The sequence below is a fragment of the Lytechinus variegatus genome, chromosome 8 (genome assembly GCF_018143015.1).
Source record: "Lytechinus variegatus isolate NC3 chromosome 8, Lvar_3.0, whole genome shotgun sequence".
Lineage (NCBI taxonomy): Eukaryota > Metazoa > Echinodermata > Echinoidea > Temnopleuroida > Toxopneustidae > Lytechinus > Lytechinus variegatus.
This window is the reverse complement of record NC_054747.1, coordinates 35,210,635-35,229,312: the sequence shown is the minus strand read 5'-3', so window position 1 is coordinate 35,229,312 and position 18,678 is coordinate 35,210,635. Positions and strand designations below refer to the sequence as shown.

The 18,678-nt window shown below is 36.2% G+C and overlaps 2 protein-coding genes across 9 annotated transcripts in view; both read left to right on the top strand.

The window, feature by feature from the left end:
* LOC121420433 (zinc finger protein 721-like) overlaps positions 1-18,678 on the top strand; it is a 65,942-nt gene that overhangs the window by 26,127 nt on the left and 21,137 nt on the right. For 7 of the 8 annotated variants that reach the window (XM_041615058.1, XM_041615060.1, XM_041615064.1 and 4 more), the window contains 2 exons: positions 8,622-8,780; positions 17,709-17,855. In XM_041615058.1, the coding sequence (XP_041470992.1) occupies positions 8,622-8,780; positions 17,709-17,855 (306 nt within the window). The remainder of the gene's footprint in view (positions 1-8,621; positions 8,781-17,708; positions 17,856-18,678) is intronic. The other variant, XM_041615059.1, reaches the window with a different exon arrangement.
* LOC121420434 (zinc finger protein 525-like) lies at positions 13,780-15,616 on the top strand. Its single transcript, XM_041615067.1, has one exon. It carries the CDS (start codon positions 13,883-13,885, stop codon positions 15,017-15,019), a length of 1,137 nt encoding a protein of 378 aa, XP_041471001.1. The 5' UTR covers positions 13,780-13,882; the 3' UTR covers positions 15,020-15,616.

Sequence of the window (18,678 nt, the reverse complement as noted above, 5' to 3'; positions counted from 1 at the left end):
ACGCTTTAGATATACATCCCACCTAAAAGCTCATCTGCTTATTCACACTGGAGAAAAGCCATATGAATGCAGCTTTTGTGACAAAGCCTTTTCTCAATCAGCGAACCTAACAGTTCACCTGAGAATGCACAGTGGTGAGAAGCCATTCAAGTGTTCACTCTGCGACATGGGCTTTTCTTCCAAAAGTCAGCTCAAGACTCATCAGATCAAGCACACGGGCGAAAAACCGTACCAGTGCTCGGTTTGTGAGAAAAGGGTTGGGTTAAGAAGCTCTTTGATTCAACATATGAAGATTCATACAGGAGAAAAACCATTTCAATGTTCTGTATGTTCAAAGTGCTTTAGGCGGAAGACTACTCTTACAAAACATGTGAAAATCCATGGAATCTCTTGAGTGGACTTCTGATTTCCGATGAAACACTGTAAAATCACCAATGTTCGGCAGACGTTGCACGTATCTATTAAATCGGGGAGCTTTTCATGTAATCTTTTGTCAACAGTTTTCTGAGACTTATTCCATCTCAAACAATCAAATATTTTACTTAAAACAGTAGTACATGTAAATGGTGCAATAATCTACAGGTTTCTAAGTTGATAAGATTATGAATTAGTCTGGTGAATAAAATTTGAAACTTGATCATAAATAATGACAATATCAATTATTTATAATGAAGTATCAAATTTTATTCATTTTTGAATAATTATCTATAAATTAGAGCAGGATCGGTTCATCACGGAGGGACATTTGATAAATTTTGGAAATTTCGAAGGCTTGTAACAAATTAGGAATAAGATGAACAAGGTTCCTTTGTGTTTTATAGAGATGGGTAGGACAAAGTATGCTGAATGATAAAAAAAGTTTGTTGCCATGGTTACCTACAAACTAAATATCCAGTATATGTCCCATATCACGGACGGACATGATATAAATGTGGTTTTCAGAATTTTTGTACGTTTTTATTGTTTCTATCTTACAGCTTAACATTGACCAATAGCTTCTATGTTCAGCATATTGAATTCTTAACCAATTTCAAACTTCTGAGAGAATTGCAAATATTTTCCATCACAGACGGACACAAAATACATTGGAAGTACCTTGTAAGAAGTTCTTATTAATTTTTTGTGGGAACAAATGCTATTGTATTGATGATTTGTACATTTTTTGATATGATTAAACAGTATTAGTTGCACAATCAAGTTGCTACAACTTAAACTTGATTTTTATGCTTGATGCACAGTAATATGTAGACATGCTATTGTTTTCAACACAGCTCTTGTCAAACTCAAATGTAAAGAATGGAAAAAAATTGTGAAGAGTTGTAGGTTTTCATCCATTTGAGTTGTGAATATTTCTCAGTGACATTTTTCACTGCAAATTGAAACAAAGTAAATTCACAATCTGCTCAGCAAAGTTTCCCATTTGCATGGATCATTCCACAGTATTAGAGCATGATCGGTTAAGGGTTCGCATTGAGGTGAAAAAAATTTTTTAAGGTACTTTTATCAAATTTGCTTTTAAAATAATCTTTGATATCTCAGGTTTCAAAAAACTAAGTTTCATGAAGATTGATGATTCCGAAAGTACCGGAATAGTCCATTTTATTCATGGGGGTGCTGCTACCTCTCATCACGGACGGACATTTTTACTCAAATTAAATTCACTCTAGTTTTATTGTTTTTAAAGTTACTCTAATTTGGTTTGGATGTTCTTGCACTCTGAACATTTCTCTATTATCAGACATAATATAGTAGAAAAAAAATATTGGGAACTAATTTTTTTTGGTAGGTGTTAACATTTCCATTTTGAAATTTCCGTCCGTGATGGAAAAAAAGATGAAAAGTTTTTTTATTCTTTATCAGAGTAGAAATAAAAAATAAAAAGGTTTAGAGGTATCTCTCTAAACACTGTACATTATTTTATTTGAACATGGCTAAAATTCATAGATTTTATCCATATAATAAAGTCAGTCAAAAATGATCACGGACGGACATTAATTTGATCACGGACGGACAAAGTTAATTCACTCAAATTCATTTCACTCTAGTTTTATTGTTTTCAAAGTTACTCCAATTTTTTTAATGGTCTTGCACTCTGAACATTAATCTATCATCAAACATAAATTAGTAGGAAAAAAATATGGGAAGTAAACTTTCCTTGTAGATGTTAACATTTCCGTCCGTCCGTGATGAAATTAATGTCCGTCCGTGATCATTTTTATTAGGATAATGTCTATGGACTCAGCTTTTTATTCTTTATCAGAATAGAAACAGAAATAAAAGTGTGTAGAAGTATTTCACTGGACACTGTTCATCATTTTATTTGAACATAGCTAAAATCCATACATTTTATGCATTTAATAAATCAATGAAAAATGATCACAGACGGACATTAATTTCATCACGGACGGACGAGTGAAATACTTGTGGAAAGATTCATATATGCAAATGAGAAACTTTGCTGAGCAGATTATGAGTTTAATTTTAGCTTCTAATTGCAGTGAAAAATGGCTCTGAGAATTATTCAGAACTCAAATGGAATAAGCCTACAACTCTTCACAATTTTTTGTGATATCTTTGTTTGGCCGTTATTGGGGCTATATTGTTGTCAGGAAAATTGTTAAGCATTATTGGAATGCAGATAGAGTTGAAAAGCTGCATGTACATGTATATGCCAAAAAAGCGGGAAACAAAGTATGGCAAGAACAAGTCCAAAGCTGTAGATTTCATCAATTCAAGCTTGCAGAAAGTGATGGAGAAGAAGTAGAATGCAATGCATAATCTGATAAGCAGAAAAATCAATTTTTCCATGTACAAACTTATGGATTCACAATGCTTCTAACAGAACATAGGTTTGTGAAAATTACATGAATACCTTTTTTCGAAGTCCATTTTGGAGCTAATTTTAAGCAAATCGCTTATCTGGTAAACTGTGAAAATGCATAAAGCTTGCAATGTAGTGTTTAGAAGTTAAGCTTTGGATTGGAATATCAATTTCAATTTTGGATTCGGTCAGGGCCTAAATACATGAGGGCTGTTGATGTTATGGGGTGTCTCCGCTTTGATATATGCAAAAGATGGATTTAAATAGAGCCCCTGACAAGTGTTGATCCAACAAACAAGCATAAGGATCAGTGACCTGTTAATCTTTTAGATTTAGTTTTTGGACCTTAAAAAAACATCTTTGCTCTTGGAAAATTAATGCCTAAAATCATCATGATCATAAAAATACTTGTATCAACATGATCAATAATCAACTAGCTGTTGATTTTGAACCTACTTGTATTCTACACTTTAAAAAGACAATAGGGGAAGGCGGGATAAGTTGTAACACTTTTTGCATTTTGCACGTTAGAATTGATATGACTAGTAATATTGTAGAAATAAGTACCTTACCTTTAAATTTGATTCTTGGGAAATATTTTTCACCTATATATAACTTTCTACCCCCACCCTGAATGTCATTGTGACCTTTGAAAAAAAGGATGTCAAATTGCTCAACTTGCCCCATCTGTGGGGTAAGTTGTGCCATCGTCTGGGGTAAGTTGAGCCACAAAAACTATGTAAAAAATGTATGCGGGAAGAACCAGGATGTCAATTTTTCATTTAAAGTCTTTTCACTTGCTAATTCTCTATGAATACTAACATCTTCTGAAAGTAAAAGGACTGTCATGTGAATTTGCTCCTTTCTGCCTGCATATCAATGGCTTTTTACGTTTTTAATTTTTTTTATTATACAGTTGTACATCACCTATTCTTTACGTTCGATTTTGACAAGAAATGTGTTAAGAGCAATCGTATGTCTAGATTATACTGTGCGTCTAGCATAGAAATCAAGTTGCTACATCTTAAATCAAGTTGCAGCAACTTGATTGAAGTTGTAGCAACTTGATTGTGCAACTAATACTGTTTAATATTATTCAAATATGTACAAATCATCAAAACAATTGCATTTGTTTACCAAAAAAGTACTAAGAACTTTTTACAGAGTACTTCCATTGTATTATAATTGTGTCCGTCCGTGATGTCCGTCCATGATGTCCGTCCGTGATGGAAAATATTTGCAATTCTCTCGGAAGTTTGATATTGGTTAAGAATTCAATATGCTGAACATAGAAGCTATCATACCCGAGTGTTAGGTGCATTAACAATAATTGGTCCATGTAAAGCTGTTTAGATAGAAACAATAAAAATGTACAAAAATTCTAAAAACCACATTTCTATCTTGTCCGTCCGTGATATGGCACATTTAGTGGATACCTGTGTTTGTAGGTAACCATGGCAACAAACTTTTTTAATCATTCAGCATACTATGTCCTACCCTTTACTATAAAACACAAAGGAACCTTGTTCATCTTATTCCTAATTTGTTACAAGCCTTCAAAACTTTCAAAATCTATCAAATGTCCGTCCGTGATGAACCGATCATGCTTATTAGTAGTATTTGCGTATATTGCTCACTTGTCCGTCCATGATGAAATTAATGTCTGTCCGTGATCGTTTCTTATTGATTTATGATATGCGTAAAATGTGTGGATTTTAGCTATGTTCAAATAAAATGATGTACAGTGTCTAGTGAGATACTTTTACGCACTTTTATTTTTGTTTCTATTTTGATAAAGAATAGAAAGCTGAATCCATGCATATTATCCATATCCTCAATAAAAACTGATCACGGACAGACTTTAATTTCATCACAGACACATCTACCAGAAAAATTAACTTCCTATATTTTTTTCTAGTGATTTACATTTGACGATAGATTAATGTTAAGAGTGCAAGAACATCCAAACCAAATGGGAGTAACTTTGAAAACAAAACTAGAGTGAATTGAATTTGAGTGAATTTACTTCGTCCGTCCGTGATCATTTTGGATTGAGTTTATGATATGGATAAAATGGATTTCAGCTATGTTCAAATAAAATGATGTACAGTGTTAGGTGAGATACCCCTACACCTTTTTATTTTTTATTTCTGTTCTGATAAAAAATGAAAGAACTTTTCATCTTTTTTTTTCATCACGGACGGAAATTTCAAAATGGAAATGTTAACACCTACCAAACAAATAAGTTCCCAATATTTTTTTCTACTAATTTATGTTTGATAATAGATTAATGTTCAGAGTGCAAGAACATCCAAACCAAATTAGAGTAACTTTAAAAGCAATAAAACTAGAGTGAATTCAATTTGAGTAAAAATGTCCATTCGTGATGAGAGGTAACAGCAACCCCATGAATAAAATGGACTATCCCAGTACTTTCAGAATCATCAATCTTCATGAAACTAAGTTCTTTGAAACTTGAGATATCAAAGATTATTTTAAAAGCAATTTTGATAGAAATACCTTTAAAAAAAATTTTCACCTCAATGCTATCCCTTAACCGATCACACTCTATACTGGATTTACATTTTTCACTGAAAATATTTATCTTACTTTCTTTCATTTTTTTATTTAAGAAAAAGACAATCAACGAATTTGCTCTGGTCTGAAATCTGAAACAGGTAAAATCTGCTGAGTTTGATGAGGAATAAAATGTTTAAGAGATTTTTGGTGTTAGATTTTTAAATGTTTACTTCATTAAACTAAACATAACTCCATCATACTGTCAGAGGGATTTAACTTGAATTTTATTTTCGAAAATCCCCTCTTTTTGTGGTCCCAAACATAATTTATTTAAGTTGATATGTTTTTGTTGATAAAATATTTAAGTCTCATGAAACTCTACAACAATATTATTGTTAAAGATATCTGTCTTACTAATGATAACCAGCAAAATCTGAATGCTTTTAAAACATTTTTTATAGCTTGAAAATCTCTGAATGGCTAATATGTAAGTTGCACTACATGTATATCTTGGAATTTAATGCCCAACATACATATCCATTAAAAAGACTAGATTTATTGCAAAAAATGATGGGGGGGGGGCTGAATCAGGCCTCCCTCCCCCAACATTTTTGTGATAAATCAACCACTTAAATTTTTTTTACTGCATCGCTCATTGACTTTTTACTTTCTTAAAGTCTTTTGCAGCTTTGGAGATAAAAATTGCGACCCCCCTTGGTAGGCGGTTCTGAGATTACAAAACATTTTGTACATGTATGTAAGTGCATGCAGACACAAAATTTCTCAAAAATGTGAATTTGTGTAAACTCTAATGGAAATAGTGTTTTTAGCCATAATTCATCAATGTACATGTATCATCAATTTATTCCTTTTACTGATTAAAATCAAATGATATCTTGTTTATGGTCAAAATAAAATGCCCAACAATTTCCATTGAAAAAAAAGCAATAAAAACAAAAAGTCGAAAAACAAGGAACATCACAATTCTAGAAAACAATGAAATAAAAAAATAGATGTGATGTTGATTTTTTCTAAGTACATTTGATCAGATTCCTATAGAGTCTTTGAACTAAAAATTAGTGTGAGAGGCATTAAATTAGCATAATCAATTAGCAATGAGTTTTTTTGCAGAATTGGACCGTGGAGTTTTGTAGAAAATGCTATGGGTTAAAGGCACTTGCCAATTTTCGTTGCGATCACGCTATTGACAGCCGAGATCTTCTAGTCTTCTTAGGCATCGAAATAGCCCAGTCTATTTAGGGTTAAATAGGCGACATCGATAAAGAATCTCAAAGCAGTGTCAGTCTACTTCTAGCGTGTGTGTAACACCACCCAAACTGCAGGGTTGAGGCTGGCTCAAAAGCTGGTGTAAGAGGTAGCATCAAACCCGATGCATGTGTATCTCGGGTCTTATCCTGAAGAATTTGGCAAAAGACTACCTCTCTGGCGTCACAGTAGAGAACCCACAAAGACATTTCCATACAGTTTATTATTCAATTGGGCATTACATATACATGTAGCTTTTATGAATAGGGTATAAGTTTCAGTCAGACTGAATTCTTTTTCAACCATTTTACATGACTGCCTGGGAAGCAATAAAGCATTAGTATGGTCTCTGCTTAATTTCTCTGGATGGTTATAGGATAGATATTAGAAGCATTCTCTTCCATTTTTAAACTCATCAATGATAATTATGATATGCTCAGATGGGAATTCAAATGTGCAGAGCACCTGAGAAGGTATCGGGAAATATTAGGAAATGTCAGGTGATACATCATGTGACCGATGACGTGCTCATGGACTGAGTTCTGCTACAAGTGCGAACATGTCAGATCAATTGGCTGAAGACGTCACGACTCAAAGTGTGTATGGTGAGATGCTCGAAGAAGCATTTTCAAGGAAGTTATTTTCACCTAGAAGCAATCAACATAATCCTCCCCAGGACCCTGGCATTGATAAGCATTACCTCTGCCCTGTTTGCAGTAAAGGTTTTACCCACAGCGATTGCTCTCATAGGCAAAAAAAACCAAATTATGCCCAACGTGGCGAATAGATTTGCAATTACATGCGGACCCACTCTTGAGAAAAACTTAACGTACATGTATGCTCCGATTTCAATCGACGCTTTGGTAGGAACTCAAGTCTCAAACAACATATGGCATGTTATGAGGTTAGCTGCGTCACTGGTCAACGTGTGATAAAATGGAAAAAGTGCTTGTATATCAAGATGAAAGTTTGTTGTGTCAACACAACACAGATGCACAGAAGATACCACACAGGAAAAAAATCAGTTTTGCCGTGAAAAAAATTTATAGACTCGTCATCTTACTGTACAGGACAGAATCTACACAAGACAACATTTCTTTGAATTTCTGTTTGCGTTATCAAAAGCATTTCCATCAAGACTTCTTGTGATCTTTTGAACCTCATTATCAATGAAAATTCCTTCGTTTCAAAGTGCTGCACATAATAGAGATAATTGATTCTGCTCTTTTACTCAGGTGGGAATTCAAGTGTGCAGAGCATCTGTGAAGAGATCAGGAAAAATGAGGATATGTCAGGTGATACATCATGTGACCGATCACGTGCTCATGGACTGAGTTCCGCTAACAGTGCTTCCATGTCAGATCAAGGAGAATTGCCCGAGGATGTAATGACCCAGGATGTGTGTGGTGAGACACATGAAGAAGCATTGTCAGGAAAGTCATTTTCACCTAGAAGCAATCAACATGATCCTCACCAGGACACTGGCATTGAAAAACCTTACACCTGCCCTGTTTGCAGGAAAGGATTTACCCGCTATGATTCCTATCATAGGCATAAGAAAAGCCATCAAAAGGAAAGGCCTCACGTGTGTCATTTATGCCCGAAGAGATTTGTGCGTGCCGAAGATCTCCGAAGACATACGCGGATACACACTGGAGAAAAACCATATAAATGCTCTGTATGCGATAAACAATTTATTTGGAACTCTAGTTTCAAATACCACTTGACAGTTCATAGATGAGGTTTGCAACATCATTGCTTATGATGCGGTTAGATGTTGGAGAGAAACAGATTTGCCACAAAAAACATGTCCAAGTTCATCATCTACATGTATTAACCTTTACAGGAGAATCAACTTGGGAGAAAAGGTCTTGGATGTTATCTGTTTGCTTTATCAACAGTATTTCCGCCAAGACTTCTGGTACTCCTGTGAACATCTTTATCCATGAAAATTGCTTTGTGTAACAGTGCAAAACGTAATAGATATTTTATTCTGCTCTTTTTAAATACTCAGGTGGGAATGTAGGCAAACATAGCTCCTGTCAACAAAAGGCGAATACTCAGATAATATCAGGTGATTCATCACATGACAGATCACATGGGAAACATCTCCCAGGTGACTACCCTTTACAAGGAGCCCCTTCCCATTCATCTCCCAGAGGCAATCGCTCAAGTGAGTATGGCTCCTATCTCTTACCAAACCAAGTAGATTATCCTCAAGGACAGTGCTCTGCTGACAGTGCTACCATGTCAGATCATGATGGTGAAAGATTGGTTCTAGACATTGTTGTGGGGAATGAGAAATATCACACAAATTCTTTACAAAACACCAAGAAGTTATCCCCTGTCACTGCAACGAGAATCGTTCAAGGCAATCCTGGCATCGAACCCAAAGAAGAAAGTACTTTTTTCTGTTCCGTTTGCAATGAAGGATGTAAACGCAAGGATGATTTGAAGCGGCATATGATCTTCCACAAAGGGAAAAAGCCTCATAAGTGTTCTTTCTGCACCAAAACTTTTGTATCAAAAGCCAATCTCATTAGACATGAGCGATCCCATACTGGGGAAAGACCGTATTCATGCTTTATTTGCAACAAAAGCTTTGGAGATACGTCTTGTTTAAAAGCTCATCTGTCTATTCACACAGGAGAAAAACCATATGAATGCAGCCTTTGCGACAAAGCCTTTTCTCATAAAGTTAGCCTAACGCTTCACCTGAGAATGCACAGTGGTGAGAAGCCATTCAAGTGTACACTCTGCGACACGGGCTATTCTTCCAAAAGTCAGCTCAAGAATCATCAGATCAGACACACAGGCATAAAGCCATACCAGTGCTCGGTTTGTGAGAAAAGGGTTTGGACAAAAGACACTTTAAATCAACATATGAAGATTCATACAGGAGAAAAACCATTCCCGTGTTCTGTTTGTTCAAAGTGCTTTCGGCGGAAGAGTAGTCTTAAAAGCCATATGAAAATCCATGAAATCTCTTCTGAGGATTTGTGATTTCCTACGACAAAAGTAGGGCAGATGTTGAAAATTATTATCCGAGGAGCATCTCAGAATCTTTTGTCAACAATTTTCCCTCACTTATAAGCAGTGCAAATCATTGATTATTTTGTACATGAAGTTATCCCCTTGTTTCTCCCAAAATACATTACTTTTAAATAAGAAAAAAAAAAGGAAATTTGTTCTGGTCTAAAACAGTAAAAATCTGCTGGGTTTGATGAGGGACAAAATGTCAGAGAGATTCCTTGAATTATTAGTTTTTCAGATTTTTACTTATTAATTAAATTGAAATATAATTCCATGGATAAAATACATGTATTTTCAGAGGAATCTTAACTTCAATTTTATTTTGGAAAATCTCCTTTTTTTGTGATCCGAAACATAATCTAAGATTTTGATGTAGTTTTTTTTTATAAAATATTGTATCCAAAGTCAAATGTCATGAAACTTCTCAACAATATTCTTAAAGATATATGTCTTACTAATGATATACAGCGAAATCCAAATGCTTTTTGTCTCGCTTGCATAGCAGAGTGAGATTGTAGGCGCCGCTTTTCTGATGGCGGCGTCAACATCGAATCTTAACCTATGAAACTTGACGATAAGGTTAATCAAGGATTACTAATCATCCTGCCTGAGTTTCATGTCACATGACCAAGGTCAAAGGTCGGGAATCAACATCAAAATCTTAACCTAAGGTTAAGTTTTTGAAATGTCATCATAACTTAGAAAAATATGTGGACCTAGTTCATGAAACTTGGACTTAAGGTTAATGAAGTATCACTGAACATCCTGCATGACCTAGGTCACATGACCTAGGTCAAAGGTCATTTAGGGTCAAAGAACTTTGGCCGAATGGGGGTATCTGTTGAATTACCATAACTTTAAAAGTTTGTTGATCTGATTCATGAAACTTGGACATACATGTAATAGTAATTAAGTATCACTGAATATCCTGTGCAAGTTTCAGGTCACATGATCAAGGTCAAAGGTCATTTAGGGTCAATGAACTTTGGCCAAATTGGGGGTATTTGTTGAATTACCATATCTCTCTGTAAGTGTATTGGTCTAGCTCATAAAACGTGGACATAAGAGTAACCAAGTATCACTGAACATCCTGGCCCGTATTCTGAACTCGGGTTTAAATTAAACCCTGGTTTAAAGTTGTGGTTTAACTATGGAGTGCCAATTGGGGCACACATCCCTAAGAGTGCACATCCAATTTATTAACTCATGTGTCACCCAAATTGTCTGGGAATGATAACCGAAGTATTTTGAAGTGTTTTTCTTCATTATGAAAGCAAAAGGAAACTAAATAGTAAACACAAGAAATATGCAATATACATGTAAACAGAATTTTTGAACTTTTGGCTCCCCATAATTTTAGCACAGAGTTAGACCGTGGTCTAAGTTAAACCTGACTTCAGAAAACGGGCCCCTGTGTGCATGTTAGGTCACATGACCAAGGTCAAAGGTCAATGAACTTTAGCCATAATGGGGGTATCTGTTGAATTACCATCATAACTTGAAAAGTTTATGGATCTGATTCATGACACTTGGACATAAGAGTAATCAAGCATCACTGAACATCTTGTGTGAGTTTCAGGTCACATGATCAAGGTCAAAGGTCATGTAAGGTCAATGAACTTTGGCCTCGTTGGGGGTATTTGTTGAATTACCATATCTCTCTGTAAGTGTATTGGTCTAGCTCATAAAACGTGGACATAAGATTAACCAAGTATCACTGAACATATTGTGCGAGCTATAGTAGTTTTCAAAGTCTGCACTGCTGCTATATTCAATTGTGTGATGCAGGTGAGACCGCCAGAGGCATTCCACTGAAAATGTCTGAGCGGCCGGTATGTACCTGTAAGGTGCACAATACCTTGTACTTTTTTATTCCCAAGATGTACACTACACATTGAAAGTGGAATTAGGCAGGCCTTGGAGACGCCTCAACATGTACACGTAAACATCAGCTTACTATTTTTGTATTGCCAGACTGGACCGAGTCCACCTCGAAGATGATGCATGTCTCGCAAAAATTACCACAATGGCAGCTTAACCAAATGTTGTATTTCAAGTATTGTTAAAAAATCAATGAGAAAAAGTCATCAAGGGCATACTCAAGTGTTTTTTATATCAGATTTTTAATTTCCTGTACACAATCAGTAGTGTAGGTATTGTATAAATGGATGAATAGCTTTGTGGAAAGTAGAAAAATTTTGCTACAGAATGAGAGGTACATGTATGGCATATCATTTCCTAGTGTAAAATCAACAATACCTGAAAATTTTTAGATGAAATTGAAGTCATTAAATATCTATTCTGAAAAGAAGTGACAAATATCAAGCCTTGTTTTTCATTGATTCATTGATTGTTTCATGTGCATGTAATGTGTAGTATATATTTTTACACTTTAAAAGACACATTAAAATATAACGATATAAAGGAGTATGAATATAATATCGTTAATACATCGTTAAAGATGCAGGAAAAGTCATAAAAAGCTTGTTGGATCAGACAACCTAACACATAACGAGGGTTAAAGTGATTGTTTAACATTGGTTTGACTTTTAAAAAATCTGAGCTAGAAGGTCACACTTGTCACCTGTGTCTGTGATATGTTACAAAAATGAAGCCCAGAAAAAAATTGCATTCGAAAATAATTATTTAGTGCTTCAAAAATTGAAGTGTAAAGTGACCGGAAACACCATCTTAATATCATCCCATACACTTACGTATACTATTTAGGCGTTACAAAATCAGGGTTTGCCTTGTAGTTTTAGCTTTTCATTCTCAATAATGGTTGTTTTCAGGGTTTATTAGTTCTAATACATGCACTTGTACACATGTTTCATCTTGGTTTGAGAATTTTTTAAATCTGCTGCTCACAAAGTTAAACAATACCTTTAATTATGTTAATGGCCATACAAACTACAAAGAAACATACAAACCATGGGGAAAATTGAGTCATACAAAATTTGCCAAAGGTTTATTTGCTTTCACATACCACACTCTGTCTCATGCAATGATGCAGGGCAAGTGGGCCATTGAATGAAATAATTGGGAAGTACGAATTGGATATTGAAGTAAGAGTTAACCAAGATGTATGTAAACTACAAAGTAAGTGGATATTTTTAAAACTGAGGAGCTGGATTCCATGACGTGTGTGGAATGAAGACCAGATCGTCATTTAGTTTGGGTTTGGGTTTTCAGTAAACCTCTATTAAAGTTCTAGACACTTGAACACTCTCACTTGTTAATATCCACAATCATTCTGTATTGAGTATATTCAGTGGTGATCAAAAGTTAGTGAACCCCAACCAGAAAATGAACATAAAGAGGGTGTTGTGTCAGGTGATGGAATAATACGTTCAGTAAAGTTTGTTTCTCTAGGCTCTCCGAACATAGTGTTGTTTTCTACCTTCAACACTCGGCATGAAAGAGTGCAGTTTGTGGTGGAGTTAACTGACCTTTTTTAGCAAAACTGTATGGAAAAAATGATGAACCTGACTTGTATCATCTATAGATCCTTCCCACAGATACCAGGGCCCTGTTGCATAAAGGTATTTAATATGCCCAATTTGCTATTCAATTGTAACTGCAGTGGTAACACTGACCACCAGCGAATCGGAATCAAGCATGCTGGACAAGTTACCAGTGGATGGCAAATTTATCATAATTGTAACTTTTGATGCAAACAGGGCTCAGGTGGCTCAAATTAGAAAACGCCGCTTTCTGTTTCGTCCAGGGGCCTACACTGTACTTCTGATTGATTTTTCACAAATTCAGACATATCACGGTGCAAACTTTGAAACGTAGGGCAATTCTCATTTCAATCCCAGCAATGCCTATACATATCTTCTTGCAGTTTAGTTGCTCTCAAGGTTACACCTGTAACATTGATTGTCCTGTCGGCTTTTATAGCGCAAACTACCCTGCTCTCTTTTCACTCAGGTTTGGATTCGAGAAAGCAGAGCTCACATCGAAGAAAGGAAAACACACTGAAAATATCAGATGATACATCACATGACAGATCAAATAAGGATTTTGCAATCCCAGCTGTTCTAGGAAACCATTCGGATCTATCTTCCAGAGGCAATTGCTCAAGTGAACACAAGTCTTATCTCTTACAAATTCAAGTGGATTATCCTCTAGGAGAGAGTGCGACTGACAGTGCTACCACTTTCAATGATCATACAGAAGAAATAACGGATTCAGAGGAACGCAGTGGGAAACACGAAGCTGCCTTTTCAAAAACCCTTGATGCCAGAGCAAGTCCATCGGGAAGCACTGGAAATGATGCTGAAGGAAAACTTTTCATCTGTGCAGTATGCAGTAGAGGATTTAAAAGGGAGGCAAGCTTTGGATAGGCATATGAGAAGCCATTCAGAAGAGATGCCTCATGAATGTACAATCTGCAAGAAAAGATTTTGGCAGAGATCCGATCTGAGGAAACATTTCCAACTCCATCCAGAAGGAAAGCCATATTCATGCTGTCTTTGCGAGAAACGATATTTCGACAACGCTGATCTCAGAGCTCATATGTCAGTCCATAGCAGGAAAAATCATCACCCTTGCTCATTTTGCAATGAGATATACGTTAGCCGGTCTGAACTTGATGCACATGTTAAAACCCATGCTTATGAGAAACCGTATCAGTGTACGGATTGCAATTTGAGATTTTGTAGCAATGCTGCACTCCAGGCTCATAAGAGAATCCATTCAGGTGAAAGGCCTTTTACCTGCTCCTTTTGCAACAAAACATTCACCGCACCTTCTCTGATGAGGACACATTTGAGAGTCCACACAGGTGAGAAGCCCTATGAGTGCTCTGTGTGTGGCGACAGATTTTCCTTCAATACACAACTTGTGGTTCACAAGGCAAAGCACACAGGAGTAAAGCCGCACCTGTGCTCAATCTGTGGAAAGGGGTTTTGGAGAAAAAACTGTTTAAATAGACATGCAAAGACTCATGCAGGAAAAATTCATCACCCTAAAACCCGCATTGATGATAAACCGTACCAGTGTCCAGACTGCAGTTTGAGATTTAAGCGATTTTCTTGGTTTCAGACTCACAGAAGCACCCATAAAGAACAAAATATCAAGCCATTAAAATGCCCCTATTGTCCAAGAACATGTGCTTCATCTTCTCAGCTCAAAGTACACACCAGAATCCACACAGGCGAGAAACCCTATGAATGCTCTCAGTGTGGTGACAGGTTTTCCTTCAACAACCAACTCATGGACCACAAGAACAAACACAGAGGGGTCAAGCCATATTCCTGCCCCCTTTGTGAGAAAGGATTTTGGAGAAAAAACTGTTTGAATAGACACATTGTGACTCACGAGAGGAAAAAAGAGAGTGGTCTTGTACCGAGAATGAAAACCCATGCCAATTGATCTTGTTGACCTTTGAATACTGCAATCTCTTGGTACTTTAACCTGTTGCCCACTGGAACCGGTGTACAAAGTCCATTGTAAAATTACAGAATCCAGTATTTAATGGACTAACAGTAGTCCTGATTTTTTTTTTTTTTAATGAAAATGAAATCATGATGAGCTGGATTTTGTTTGTGGTCAGGGTTAAGTTCATGCTATTTCTAAGCTCAAGTTCCTGGGGCATGTTGTAAAAATAGCTGTTTGAACACAAGTATAGTATACTTGTACATGTGTATATACATGTAGTACAAGTATGGTATGGTATTTATTAAATCATGCATTGCAGTTACAACAAAGACTGAATTGCACATTAACCCTTATTATACTGGTCTGAAATAGCCCAGTTAAGATAGGGTTAATATACAATAAATTAAAAGGTGTGCAGTTTCGTAATAGTGGTATTTTTTACATACTGTAGTTTAAATGCAAGAAATAACTTACATGTATTAAACCATATTCACGATAAAAGGGTAATATAGAACACACGCATGAATAAAACAAACAAGGAGAGAAAGGAGAATTAGAAGTAGTAGAAGAAGGGTTAGAGGAAAAAGAAGTAGGAGAAGAGAGGGACAAGAAGAAGGTGAATCAGGAGAAGAGGAACAAAAGAGAGATAAAAAGAAAATTGAGTTGAAGCTGATTATAACAAGAAGATAAAATTTCAAACAACAGTGCAAATTGAGTACTAGAAGGGGGTCCTAACGCTACTCACCAATCCATTGCACATACAATTTAAATGGCAATATGAATGTTCACTGTTTGTGAAGCTGACTGCAGAGTGACAAACAATTTGTGGTTGGCCGTACGTGAAAACTCAAAGAAAATGTTTTTTTTTTTAAGTTTAAAGTAATATTTTGCAAGTCGCTTTTCTTGATCAATGAAATTGGTAGCGCAATTCCAATATTAGATGAATGATTGTTTATCCAACTCTGTATCCTGTTGTCTGTTTCAGTAATATATGCATGTACATTGTTAAAACATATAGACCAAATCTCAATATAAAAAAATAGTTTAATATTATGAGTTTATTAACTATCAGCAATATGTTGAAGTGCAAAAATTCAGGTCTCAAAAGCGTCACACGGAAATAGCAAGAATTGTAGTAGAATAACTCTCTGATGCCTCTTGGCCAAACTCTTGGGTAACCAATGGTGTCTACCAGGGAAATCCCTAGTGTCTCTTCAAGATTTCTGGATAGTTAGGGGGATAGATATTAAAGTAGTTTCTTTAAATATCAGCAGTACGTTGAAATGTTTACTGTATATGTGGTGGTGTAGCAGTTCAGACTCTCGCCTTTTAATCAGAGGGTCGTGTGATCAAATCCCATCCTGCACTAGCATCCTTCGACAAGATGTGGATCTGCATTTGCCACTCTCCACCCAGGTTTTAATTGGGTACCAGGTAGAATGCAAAAGTTATTGTATGTTTGAATTTGCCAGCATCTTTTGAGGCTGTGATGAATGCAAGGAATGCTTCCAAGAGATGACTGGGGTAATGATATGCTGGAAAGTGCTTTGAGCTGTATATTGGAAAAGCACTATCTAAAAACTGGATATTATTATTCCCCAGTTATCACATTCTTTATTTCATGTGCACGATCGATAGTGTGCATGTATGTGTAAGCATACTTGTTATGTCAACTTTTAGTATTAGTTCAAAAGGGGTGACACATTGTTAAAAGTGGAAAGATTTGCTTTGGCAAAATGAAGGTGTAGCATATCCCATTTCCCTGGATTTCCTTAGTAGAAGGCGTTGCTTACCCTATAGTTTGGCCTAGAGTGGACAGCATCAGAGAGTTATACTACCAGAGTTCTTGCTATCATGATGTTACGCTTTTAAGACCTGAATTTTCGCACTTCGAGTTAAAGGAACTACTTGATATATATATGGAGGTAGATATATATCATAACCATCCAGAGACCATTCATTTCCTACGGTTGTTCCTATGGTTGTTTCAAAAGGGGGGAAGCTAGTTTCGATTTTTGCCGTCCCAAATTATGGAATAGTTCACCAATTCACCTTCGATCGTTTGGACATTTGAAAACTTTTTTTTTAGTGTAACTGGAATATTGGACAGCAATTTTTACAAAGCGCATAGAGCAATTTCAATTGATTATGCGCTATATAAGTACCAATTTATTATTATTTATTATGGTGGTACACTTTTGAGACCTAAATATTCTTTCCCAGGTGATTTCACCTATAAATCACTACCTTGTCTGTAGTTTTTAAAGCCTCTTGTGATTCCTGTGCGATCTACACATTTGCAGTTTAATAGGACAACGTTAGCTGGCAGGGATGAAGTCTAGGCCGGCCTCAATGCCACAGTTTGATCTGGCCTTGGTTCAAGTTGCAAGTCCAAAATCTATGGAATATGCTTTTCTTCAATGGCCTCATGACGAGGAAGTACCAGTCTTGACTAGATCTCTGGTATATGGAATTGTGATTTTGATCTTGACTGTTGGATAAAGTCGCTACTTGACTGTATTAAAGAGTTTAGTAAAATTCTTGAATTGGCTTTTACAATATAGTTTGATTTATTTGTTGAAGAAATGTGCCCCTACCAATGTTGCTAATTTGTAAAAAAAAAAAGAAAATGATTGTCCTTCACTTAGATTTAGTGAATGTCACCCTGCTTTTTTGTACTCAGGTTGGGATTCAAGAAAGCAGAGCTCATATCAAAGAGAGGCTCAGGAAATATCACATGACAGATCACATGAACGTCCTCCACAGGATTTCCCAATCCCAGCTGTTCTAGGAAACCATTCTGATCTATCTACCAGAGGCAATTACTCGAGTGAGTATGACTCTTTTCATCGAGGACAGAGTTCTGCCGACAGTGCTGCCACGTCATGTCATGATGGTGAAAGATTGGATAGAGACATTACAATGGGCTGTGGTGTGAAAGGTGAAAAAACATCAGGTGATGCATCATGTGACCGATCACATGCTAAAGGACAAATTGTTGCTGACAGTTCTAAGATATCAGATGATCCGGAAAAAGAAATGATGGGTATGAACTCACACAGTACCAAGGAACGTGATGAGAAATCCGAAGCTGCAAGAACCTTTGATGCTAGAGCAAGTCCATCGGGAAACACCGGAAATGATGCTGAAGGAAACATTTTCATCTGTGCAGTATGCAGTAGAGGATTTAAAGGGAAGCAAGCTTTGGATAGGCATATGAGAAGCCATTCAGAAAAAATGCCTCACAAATGTACTGTCTGTAAGAAAAGATTTTTGCAAAGATCGGATCTGAGGAAACATTTTCGAATCCATCCACAGGGAAAGACATATTCATGTTCTCGTTGTGAGAATCGGTATTGCGAGAGGAATGATCTCATAGCACATATGAGAGTTCACAGCAAGAAAAATCATCACCCTTGTCCATTTTGCAGTGGAACATTTGTGAACAGGTCTAAACTTGATGCACACATCAAAACCCATGCCGGTGTAAAGCCTCATAAGTGTACAGAATGCGATTTGAGATTTTGTAGCAATTCTGTGCTCGAGGAACATAAAAGAACCCATACGGGAGAAAGGCCGTTTAAGTGCTCCCTTTGTAACAAAGCATTTGCCCAATCTAGCACACTGAGTGCTCATATAAGAATCCACACAGG

What these genes read in the sequence shown, in the direction of transcription:
- LOC121420434 (XM_041615067.1), top strand. Translation starts at nt 13,883, where the DNA reads ATGCCAGAGCAAGTCCATCGGGAAGCACTGGAAATGATGCTGAAGGAA.